General features: G+C 33.2%; 1 protein-coding gene across 1 annotated transcript; it reads right to left on the bottom strand.

The window, feature by feature from the left end:
- Positions 1-2,980: 2,980 nt before the first annotated feature.
- LOC109819353 (defensin-like protein) lies at positions 2,981-4,110 on the bottom strand. Its single transcript, XM_020385060.3, has 2 exons — positions 3,946-4,110; positions 2,981-3,367 (listed from the first exon to the last, which is right to left on the bottom strand). The coding sequence occupies exons 1-2, from the start codon at positions 4,001-4,003 to the stop codon at positions 3,201-3,203; spliced, it is 225 nt and encodes a 74-aa protein (XP_020240649.1). The 5' UTR covers positions 4,004-4,110; the 3' UTR covers positions 2,981-3,200.
- Positions 4,111-12,066: the final 7,956 nt, after the last annotated feature.

Raw genomic sequence — 12,066 nt, 5'->3', positions numbered from 1 at the left:
GAAATTTTTTATTTGTAATACATGTTTTTGTTTAAGAATAAAACAAAAAAAAATTAAAAATACTAAGTTCTTTGTTGATTGTGACCTTAATCAACATAAAGTATAAATATTTTTATGTGGGTGAAAATCATTACTGATACAGAAATGAACAAATTCTATGTCGATTAAGGTCATAATCAACATATAAATGATCAACTTTTTACATCAATCATATTTCCATCAAATTTATAACGGATGTAGAAAATCTAAAATAATCAACTTTAAGGACTCTTCCTTACTAATAAAACTATATCTTATTAGTGATTATTTATATTCCGATTACGAACATTTTAATGTTTCATTAATTTAATGAATCCTTTATAATATTTTATTTATTAATTTCACAAGACTAGAATATCAATTTATAATATTTTTTTGTGGTAATATATAGTTTCAAACCCATCTTAAAAATATTAAATAAAAACTCAAATTCTTACAGAATTAAATTTCGTATTATAAAATATATATATATATATATATTTTTTATTTATTTATTCTTAAATAAACATGACTATCCTTTAGTAAGACCCTAAGAAAGACGCAATAGATTAGCGTGAAAGAGTGAAAGCGAAGTTAGAGACACAGCGCATAAATTATAGAAGCACGTGTTGGAACGTAAGACCCTGAAGCCAACAACTCTATCTGCATGCCACACTCATATATAAACTATATGACTCATAAACTTTATATTAATTTATCTATTTATTCAGATGTGGGTCATAAACTTTATATTAATTTATCTATTTATTCAGATGTGGGTCATAAACTTTATACTAATTTATCTAGCTATTTATTCAGATATGAGTCATAAACTTCTGAATTTTCTTTTTCCCAGTCTCGGCTGCATTTGAAAATTCAATTCAAAGATATCTGCTGTCATCGTCAACAAATTAAGACTATTATTTCCTTTGAAGAAAGAAGAAACCAGAAAGAAAAAAGAAATGACAAAATGATTTATCGGATATCAATTTTTTCTTAACATTTATGGAAAATGTAAGAATGATTAGTAATATAATTATAAATTGCCTTCATAATTTTAAATAAAGTTAAAAGTAATTTATAATATGAAAATTACTCTCCCATTAATTTATATATACAAGTATTTATATATAGAACTGTTATTACTAGTTTACTACTCTTGTTTATCGAGAATTAAGAGGAATGCAAAGCAAAAAAGGCCATGACAGCAGCGTTACAATTTTAATTTTAAGCTATTATGTTTATTTTATTTTGAATTATTCTCTCCTTCTTCATTTCTATTAACATAAAATGAGTGGAAAAAGAAAAGAGATAAAATAAATAGAGAGAACAAACAATATAATAAATAATGTGAAAAAAATAATATGTAAAATAATTGTTCTTTCAATTACAACAGTTATTACGAGTACATATTAATTTTTTTTTTGGATATAATCTTTATAATTAAAACATTAATGTAACATTATTCTCAACTAATTAAAAATTATATTATTTATAACTTTTAAATAATTTAAATAAAACTCAACAATTTTAACAAACACAACAATTTATTATGGATTCAAATAATTTTAAAATTAAATTTTTTATTTTTTTAATCTTGATATATATCATCGCTATTTATCACTAATTGAGTCACAATTGACTTTAAAACTACTTGCTAAGCTATCAAGATATATTTTGCAAAAATCTTGGTCATGAATTCGAGGTCTCTGCAAAAATTTAACTTTTTTTTTTAGTGGATTACGTAACCAAATTATTGTATCAAAAGTGATCTGTTAAGAATAAGGGAATTTTAATTTCTAGTGGCTTATCTATTTGCAATGTTTGAGGTAGGTTTTTTTCTGTATTACTCATTATGTTTAGTTTTGTGTTGTAAGTGCTCTAATATAATTAATATTGTAAGCTCTTTTTGATCATTCCTTATAACTAAAAGAATATTTACTTGTTGAATGAAATTTTGCCTTTTAAACAAAAAACAAAAAAAATATCAAGATATAATTAAAAATGATGGATTTTGTAGCAATTATATATTTTAAAAGTTTTACATTTAAGATGATTTTTAATTTATTGATAATATATAAATCTTTACACTAGGTATCAAAATTAAATTCTATAAAATAATAGGGTTGTTTCAATTAAATAATAAAATATGTTTAATATAAATAAATAATCTAATTGGATGCACAATCATGCCCCTATACGAATTTCAATAATTTATTAGTCCTTATTAATAGTATACTATGCAACACGTAGTTAATATTTTATGTTTTGATGATATGATGAGTTAATTCTCTATGCTAATTAACATGATTATTTGTTAGTAAGATATATCATATATATTATTAATTTAGATGTGCAATGTTTATATTAATTATTTATTTCTTATTAAACAAAATTATGTCAATTAAAATTAATATAATGTAAAAATGATAACGTGTTATGGAGTTTCAGCAAGTAATTAAGCAAAATAAAAAGAATAGTAACCAGAAACTCATCATATGACGTCCAATGCATGATTTTGATACCTTATTAAATATTAGACGGCCTCTCTTGTCATTGCAATCTAATACTTTGAATCACATATTATTAATTAGTGAGTCTGTCATTTCAACTCCCAAAATCCATTTTAAACTAAATAAAGACAAAACTTCTCTTTTCCAATATTCAATCTTCACGAAGTGATCACCTTTGTGTTTTCTATCAAGGAAACACTTTATGTCTAGTGTCTTAATTTTCTTTCCTTATTCGAAATCAATAATAAATAAATATAAACTGAATCAAGTACTAACTCAAATATCCATGAATTAATTATTTATCAAAATTAATTAATTCTTTAAGTGAGTGTTTAGCATCATAATCCAACAGTGTGTCTAATGTTATAAGCAATTGATTAGTTTCAGAAGAATTAAACACGATGTCTGAAGAGAGTAGCAAGAACAATAGGATGGAAAAGTAGCAGTAATTCATGTTTTGCAACAGCTAGTAGCACTTAATTTATTGTTGAACATAAAGTACATAACTCATCCGTTATGCACAGAGTGCACACATAGTTCTGATATATAACAGTAATACTTTAATACTTATGGATCATAGATGCATCGTGGTCTTATTATTATATTTATACTATATGGTAGTTTTATTTATAAAATGGCCCTGCGTGCATCTTCACGTTGGAGATCCATTTAACAGTTTCTGGTGCACCAGCAACGAAAATCGTCCCTGCACCTGCCACTGATCAGGTGTTCTTTATTCTTGCAGTGATCATCGCAGCTGCCAGTGGTGAAGCATGGACCCCTGTATGTATCAGCCAGATTCTCGCACGTCTTTGCCTCAGTTTGCACCACTTCTTCTGCACGTTGCAATTCATTCATACATGAGACATATAGTACATATAATGAAGATCCACAAAAACAATTAAAAATCTGTTTTAGATACAAGTTTAGAAGTAATTTTAGAAATAATTATTTATTTTTAATAGAAAAATATTCAAAAAAATACTTGTAATAACTTGTATCTGAATAGACTATGAGAATATATAGCTTGACCTTGTTCTAGTGTCTGTATTTCAAAGCTTTTAAAAAATGTGTGAAAACCTAATATAAATGCATATAAGACGTAGAAATATTGTTTTATGAGCCAGAAATAGAGATTCTCCTTTTGATATGCATGGATGATTTGAAGGGAGGAATTGGAACTATATATTCATATATATGTAGATGATAGAGAGTGACCTATCTAGCTATGATAAGTGATTTATGATGATAGTGACTTGTATATATGTTTAATAATGACTAAAAAAATAACGAATTTTAGCACAGCATATGCACCACATGCAGTTGTGGAGTAAAAGAAAGTAACGCTATGCATCCTAAGAATTGATAAATGAACATAGTCATATACATGCAGTGATTAAGAGTAGTGGCTTACGAGCAACAAAGAGAACGAGGAAGAGGAAGCACAATCCAGCCATTGATTTCTTCTCCATGGCTAGCTTAGTGATGATTCACTTATGTATATATCTGCTATATATGTGTTTGTGTGTGATGATGGTGAATATATATGTCTTGGTACATTAAATGGTGCGTCTTAGACACATATTTATAGTCCTCAGGGACTTGACTAGTTACAACGATCGATGTTGCGGATGAGAAACGTAAGTAGAAGCTAGAAGAAATTAATGTAAGAATGAGGTTTCGGTCCCTTTGTATTTTAACGGTGAAAAGTCAACAAAGTGTACTACGTGTGGGGCAAGAACTTATCAAGATAATTAATGCTAGCTAGAATATATGGCACAGAAGTCTGATGCTATAATATATTTTTTTTTTATTTCGTATTCATGTTTTATATACCATGTTATTTTGAACGAGGAATTCCATGTATCAAGTCTAGACGTGAAGGGATGTATTATGAAAATTCAAGTCTCACATTAATAAAAAAATTAAATAATTAAATAATATATAAATAGAAAGTAATTCTTATTTTACAAGACAATTTTATAAGATTAAGTTAGGTTTAAATCTATTATTCTAAAATAGTATTAAAATTGTTTAAAAAATTCAAGTCTCGCCAATCCTAAATCATTAAAAAAATTACTTAAATTTCACATCGACTAGAAATTTAACAATTAAATAATATATAAATAAAAGATAATTCGCAATCCTCATCTTACAAACTGATTTTGTAAGGTTGAATTATGCTTAAATCTACTATTCTAAAAAAAGTTTAGAATATATTTTATCTCTTTCTTGATTACGATGAAAATGAAGTATATATATAGTAAAAGTTAAAATGAAGAAATAAGTTTTGTTAGGCACTTGCCTTATTAGTCAATGGCTGCTGGACTTTTCAAGTTTAAAATTTGTTAACTTTGCAATACAGGAATGATTTGTGATAATTTTGATTTTCTGGCATATGATGCATATATGACAAGTATTTTATGTTAATTGAGGATAAGATAAGGTAAATGTTGGTCCTAAACAATAAAGAGAGGCACAAAAATAATATGAGAAACACAAAATGCATCGTATGTGACATAAAAATAAAAATAAAATATTAAGCGATGAAAACAACAATTTATGTGATTCAAGAGATATGATTTACGTTGAAAGAGTCGGTAAGAAAAACAAAACCAAGTGTTTATGATAAAACAACACTTGTCTCTTATATATCCACAACCGTACCGCTCAATTTTTCTAACATGTTTATCTTTTCTTTACATATATCCCTTATGTATTCTGCACCATGGACATTCTCACACTTAGAAAGAAGCCCTAAACAAATATATATTGAGATCCAAGATAAGTTAAACTCCTCGAATTGAAGGAACAAATCAATCAGGTAAATAATAATTATCAAATCAATTTTAATATATTAAACATTAATTTCTATTTTACATGAGAGTATTTTTAAAATTTTTCTTCAATAAAAATGTCTGTAATTTTTTTTAATTCTTTTTATCTAATTTAATTTTTATTTATCATAATTATTTATAAATTAAATATTAATATTTTAAAATAAATTGTCAATAAATTAAAATATTTTTTCACGATACAAATTATTTATCGTAAATCTAAAATATAATTTATATGCTTAAAAATATTCATGTATACCGATTTTAAATATAATTTATATATTCAAATATAGTATTTATTTGTTAATATAATTATTATAAATTTTAATTAAATATAATAAATATACTTGTATATCACACAAATTAAAATACTAATATATTAATATCTTTTACTCAACTTAGGTAATTATCAAGCATATTCTATATTTTAGAGTATAGTATTATCAAAAATAAATATTAAAAATTAGTTTTACTTATTTAATAGAATTATTAGAGTTTTAAGTATTTTTTATAATTTTATTAGTGTATTAGACATATAAAAAACAAGGAGTAGGAGAGGAGACTAGTTAAAGATTATAGTAAGGAAATTGAACTTGTTAACCCTCACTTAAATGAGTTATTTTAGTCACTTGAGCGAGATAAGGTTGAGAATAGTTGAGAAGTATCGAGACCTTTCACTTGAAGCACTACTTAGAACTATTATTTACTTGCTCAAGTAAATCACTTTGCTTGTTTAAGCGAGTCAATATTTTATATCTCTAATTTTATTGTGGGTTGTTTGATTAACTTAACTATTAATCTAAAAATTTTATTTAGAAACCTAAAATTTCTCACCTAAAAAATTATTATTAAAATATTTTTGTTGGTTGTCAAATTAATTTAATAATTATGAAATTAAATAATAATTAAAAAGTATATATGTAAAAATTTATTAGTAAAATCAATCTCTAATATCTCATATTATGAATTTTTAATCATCTTTCTAACTAAATATTTTCTAAATTTTATTAATTAATGTTAAATTAAATTAATCAATCATATTATAATATATGTGAACATTTACATTCATTTTATTACTTGTTTTTATTACTTGTGATAATTAATACTTTTACCTATACCAAGTATTTGATAAGTTAATGGATTGAACTATCAAATTATTAGTTACGGCAAGTTTACTATATTTTATCAAATATCCATAGGATTATACCAGAACATAGGATGAGTTGGTTAAGATAATAATAATAATAATAATAATAATAATAATAATAATAATAATAATAATAATAATAATTATTATTATTATTATTATTATTATTATTATTATTATTATTATTATAATAAATCGAAGCAAAAGGAATTGAAGCAAATCGAGTAATTGATAATTCACACCAATTCTATTTGTTTGTACCATTGGATAAATCGACAGGTTAATTGTACTTATTGTTCAAATCAAGTCTCAATGAAAAAATTAAATTAATATGATATTTATATAATTCACTACCAAAAAATAAAGAGTATAGATTAAGTTCTAAATATATTTTTTTTCTTTATAAAAATTAGTGAATTTTGGTTTAATATTTTTAAGAAGAATATTTTTTAAAAAAAATTAAAATTTAAAATTATTACTTTTAGTTACTATAAAATTAATAAATTTTAATTTTAATCTTTAAAATATTTATGCATATATATATATATATATATATATATATATATATATATATATATACTTTCTTTCAAAATCTCAAGTCACTATCTTTAATACTTAATATTCATTTTAACTTAAATAAATAACAGAATTTTTAAATCTTCTTACAAATTTGACTTGTTAAAGTTGAAAATACTGCTGAATATTATTTTAAATATAGCCAGTTAACTTTTTATTATATAAATATATAATTAATAAATATCACATCACATTATTAAATAAAAACTACACTTTCATATTTTTGATGAATGAAAATCAAAGAAAAGATTTCACAAAAAATAAATTCAATTAGTCAAGATTAAAAAATAGTAAATAAAACGATGACACGTGACGACAAGAACATGCAGAGGAAAGAAAAAGAACATTCATGTGTGTTAATTAAACACACTTCATAATATTCATTCCATCACACACTGCACATGCATAACTCATACACTATGCACACCACACAACATAAGATAACATAGTTCAGACATGAAATATAGTAAAACATATATAGATGCAGTACTGCAATGCAAAGTTGATCATTGTTATGTGATGATTACATATGAACGGCAAAGAGAATGAGGAAGAGGAAGCACAATCCATGATATAAGAGATTATGCTAAACAAATTTCATCAAGTAACATAATCAAATAAAATATATAAATAAGAACAATCATCTTATATGAATTTAGTTTTGTTAGATTTATTAATAAGTATAGAAGTGATAGAAGGAAAAGTCAATCACGTGCAACTGACATCATTATCATAATAAATAACCGACAGAAGAAGAGTTCAATAATTCTTGTATTTATTTGTGAAAAGTCTAGCGTAATTTATCAACCACTATGTTGGCTTCTCTAGTAATGTAGTAACAAGAAAAAAGCAGTAAAGCTTAAAGTTAAGATTTTAATGGCTTCTGTACCGGAGAGACCGTATCGGTCACGTGGGCCAACACGTGCCATTTCGTCAGACACCCATGCATAGCCACGAACAAGCATCACTGTCAACGTCGGCTCGGCATGAGGCCGAGAACCGACATCAGTCTGGTTAATGCAAATGGACCATCACCATTCATCGAGTCGGCTCGGTCAGGTACCGTGCCGACATAGAACATACCGGAAGTATACAGGCTGCCGTATACGGACTAGACGGTTCAGTCATTTGCCGTTCCGACTAGTATTGATTAGCCGGCTCGGCCTCTTACCGAAGGGTTAAGCAAGTCATAACAAGTAATCACAATCAAGAAAGGTAAGTACATGATTAAAGCCTAAACGACCAATTAGTACCGTATTACCTAATTTGGTAAATATCTGAGAGGGCCCATCACGCTCAGGCCCATGTCAGATGCTATAAATAGGTCACACGTAACAAGGTATGTCACTGTTCATTCATTACCCTAGAAAATCGTGCCCACACTGACTTAAGCATCGGAGTATCTTTTGCAGGTACCTCCCCCTCCGAAGAATCCACCTAAAGCTCTCGTTCGGTCCTCATATTCCCCTGAAGATTACGAGTGTACCCTCAGACAGGTACATTTTGGCGCCCACCGTGGGGCCGAACCGATAGCTCTCGAGAAAGACGTATTCAACAGTTTCGACGTCATGGTGAAGACAAGGAAGACTAACGCTGAACACCAGTCCGAGGAGGAGCATCAGTCCGGGGCCGAAACGGTAGAGGAGACAAACTTGACCGATGTGGTACGACAAATGAAAGAGGAAATGATTGCCATGAAACAGCAGCGAGAGAGAGATGCCGCCGAAATGGCTGCATTGAGAGAAGAGAATGCTGCCCTGAAAAACCAATACCGAGATCCCACATGGAAACCATCCGAGACGACCCATACTCGGGTCGTTTCATTCACACGGACACCACACCCCTGCCAACCACACCTCTATTGCCACCCCAGCCGCTCATGCTTCAGCTAGTAGGCCGATACTGCCGATGCCGGCCGGAGCACATCGGCATCCCTTCACATCAAATATCATGCAGACCGCGCTTCTTGATCATTGGAAGTCGTTGCCTCTCGACAAGTACGATGGGACCACTGATCCCGATGAACACGTAGATGTGTTCTTGACTCAAGTCACCTTAAGCACAACCGATGATGCCGCCCTTTGTCGAATTTTCCCAACATCACTAAAAGGACGAGCTCTGAGTTGGTTCACTCGGCTTCCGGCCAACTCAATTGATTCGTTTAGTACATTGGCCTCCCAATTCACAATTCAGTTTGCTACCAGTAGGCCTCACCAACTGACCTCGTTGGCTCTGGTAAGCATTCGTCAGGAGAAAAAGGAATCCCTTCGGACATTCATGAGCCGATTCAACAAGGCGGCATTGGAAATCCGAGACCTAAACCCGGCCGTCGCCCTGCATCATCTGACTACCGCCTTGAAGCCAGGTCCCTTCGCCAACAGTATTTGCAAGAAGCCACCATCCGACATGGATGACCTTCGGCGACGAGCCGATAAGTATATGCAAATGGAGGAGCTAGCTGAGTTCCGCAACCAAGCTAGAGCAGAAGTCGCGGCAAAGCCTGAAAGGCCAGTCGAGAATAATTTCCGAGGTCGCCCGAAAGAATTGGTACCTCGGGAGAGACCCCCTCGTGGCCCGCGGTATTCCCAATACACACCACTTAACACCAACAGAGCAGCCATACTCGAGCAAGCGCTGGCCTCGGACGTGTTGGCCGTTCCAAAACGAGCTTCTACCCCCCCCAGGGCCGACACAACAAAATCTTGCCGCTACCACCGCAATCGAGGGCATTCGACAGAAGAATGTGCGGCTTTAAAAGACAAGATCGAAGACCTAATCAAACAGGGCCAGCTACAGGGTTTCATCGACCGACCGCACACAACTCGGCACGCCGACCGGTCAAGACGGCACGACCCTGAGCAAAGGAGAATGGAACCACGTCAGTATAGAGAACGGAGCCGGTCCAGAGAAAGACGAGATGTCGAACCCTCGTCACAGCCTCGGCGAGTCATCAATACCATTGCAGGTGGATTTGCTGGTGGTGGCTCATCTTCCTCATCGCAACGGAGACATCTACGGGCCGTTCGGCATGTTCACGCCGTTGAAACAGTCCGTCGGCAATTACCTACTATCACCTTTACCGAAGCCGATTTCAAAGGCATTGATCCGGAGCAAGATGACCCAATGGTAATCAGTGTAGAAATCCATAACTGCATTGTGCGTAAAACGTTGGTAGATCAGGGAAGCTCGGCAGATATCTTGTACTGGAACACGTTCAAACAGTTGGGTATTCCAGAATCCGAATTGGTCCCCTACAACGAGCCACTGGTGGGGTTCTCTGGTGAGCGAGTGAAGACAAAGGGGTATATCAAGCTGTCCACACGGTTCGGATTTGATGAAGCTGATCACCGCGATATCCCAGTCAAGTATGTAGTGGTGCACGCCAACACATCTTATAATATTCTGCTAGGACGACCGTCCTTGAATCGGCTCGGAGCCATTGTCTCCACTCCTCATCTGGCCATGAAGTTCCCGGCTGAGTCCGGACGAATCGTCACCATACACGCTGACCAAAAAACGGCGCGCGAATGTTATTTTAGTAGCTTAAGGTTGCCGAGAATGGAGGAGCCAACCGAACCGAGAAGGGTGCACTCGGTTTCGCAGCAGTCGGCCATCGACCTCGATCCACGAATCGATCAGGAGGAGAGGGTAGAGCCCATTGAAGACAAACAACCCTTCCAAGTAGGAACGGCACAATCCCAAGTTACTTACTTGGGAACCTGTTTAACCGAAGGGGAGCGCCTAGCCATTCAGCGTGTGGTCCTCGAGAATAGAGACTTGTTCGCCTGGCACCCATCTGATATGCCTGGCATTGACCCCAATTTCCTGTGCCACAAGCTCTCCGTTAGCAAAGAGGCTAGGCCGATTGCTCAACGGCGCCGAAAAACGGGGGAAGAAAGAAAAACCGCCATCGAAGCAGAGGTGACCAAGTTGCTAGACGCTCAGTTTATCCGAGAGGTGCACTACACGACTTGGCTGGCTAACGTGGTCATGGTTAGAAAGTCAAATGGGAAATGGCGTATGTGCACCGATTATACCAATTTAAATAAAGCATGCCCAAAAGACGCCTACCCACTCCCGAACATCGATCGGCTCGTCGATGGGGCATCCGGCCACAAATTCTTGTCTTTTCTGGATGCTTACTCGGGATACAACCAGATCCGGATGCACCCCCAAGACGAAGAAAAAACGGCATTCATCACCGAAACAGCCAATTACTGTTACCGGGTGATGCCGTTCGGATTAAAAAATGCCGGGGCCACATATCAGCGTTTGATGAATAAAATCTTCCACAACCAGATCGGCCGAAGCATGGAAGTATATGTTGATGATATGGTGGTAAAATCAAGTGATGAATCGGCACATACGCATGACTTGGCCGAAGTGTTTCACGCGCTTCGCCAACATCAGATGAGACTCAACCCCGACAAGTGCGTATTCGGGGTCTCAGGCGGCAAGTTCTTAGGGTTTATGTTGTCCAGTCGCGGCATTGAAGCAAATCCTGACAAGTGCCAAGCCATTCTAAGCATGAAAAGCCCAAGTACCCTGAAAGAAGTTCAGAAGTTGGCAGGCCGGCTCACTTCGCTCTCCCGCTTTCTTCCTTGCCTAGCTGAGATAGCTAGACCCATCCTCCTCCTGCTCAAGAAGACCGAGCGATTCCAGTGGACCCAGGAGTGTGAAACATCATTCCAACATTTCAAGCAGCGCCTTAGTACACCCCCGGTCCTTTCCAAACCAGTTGCCAACGTTGACATGATTATATACTTAGCGGTTTCCGACAGCTCAATTAGCGCTGCGCTAATACAAGAAAACCGAGAAGAGCAACAACTAGTGTATTTCATCAGTCGGACTTTGCAGGAGGCCGAACGACGATACCAGTTAATTGAAAAGGTAGCCTTAGGACTCATCTACACTGCTCGTCGACTGAGACAATACTTTCATAGCCACAAGATAATTGTTCGGACCGATTGTCCAG

This window comes from Cajanus cajan, chromosome 10 (assembly GCF_000230855.2).
Source record: "Cajanus cajan strain Asha chromosome 10, NIPB_CcT2T_4, whole genome shotgun sequence".
In the NCBI taxonomy this organism is placed as follows: Eukaryota; Viridiplantae; Streptophyta; class Magnoliopsida; order Fabales; family Fabaceae; genus Cajanus; species Cajanus cajan.
Note: the sequence above shows the minus strand (reverse complement) of the source record. Positions and strands in the feature narration are given on the sequence as shown.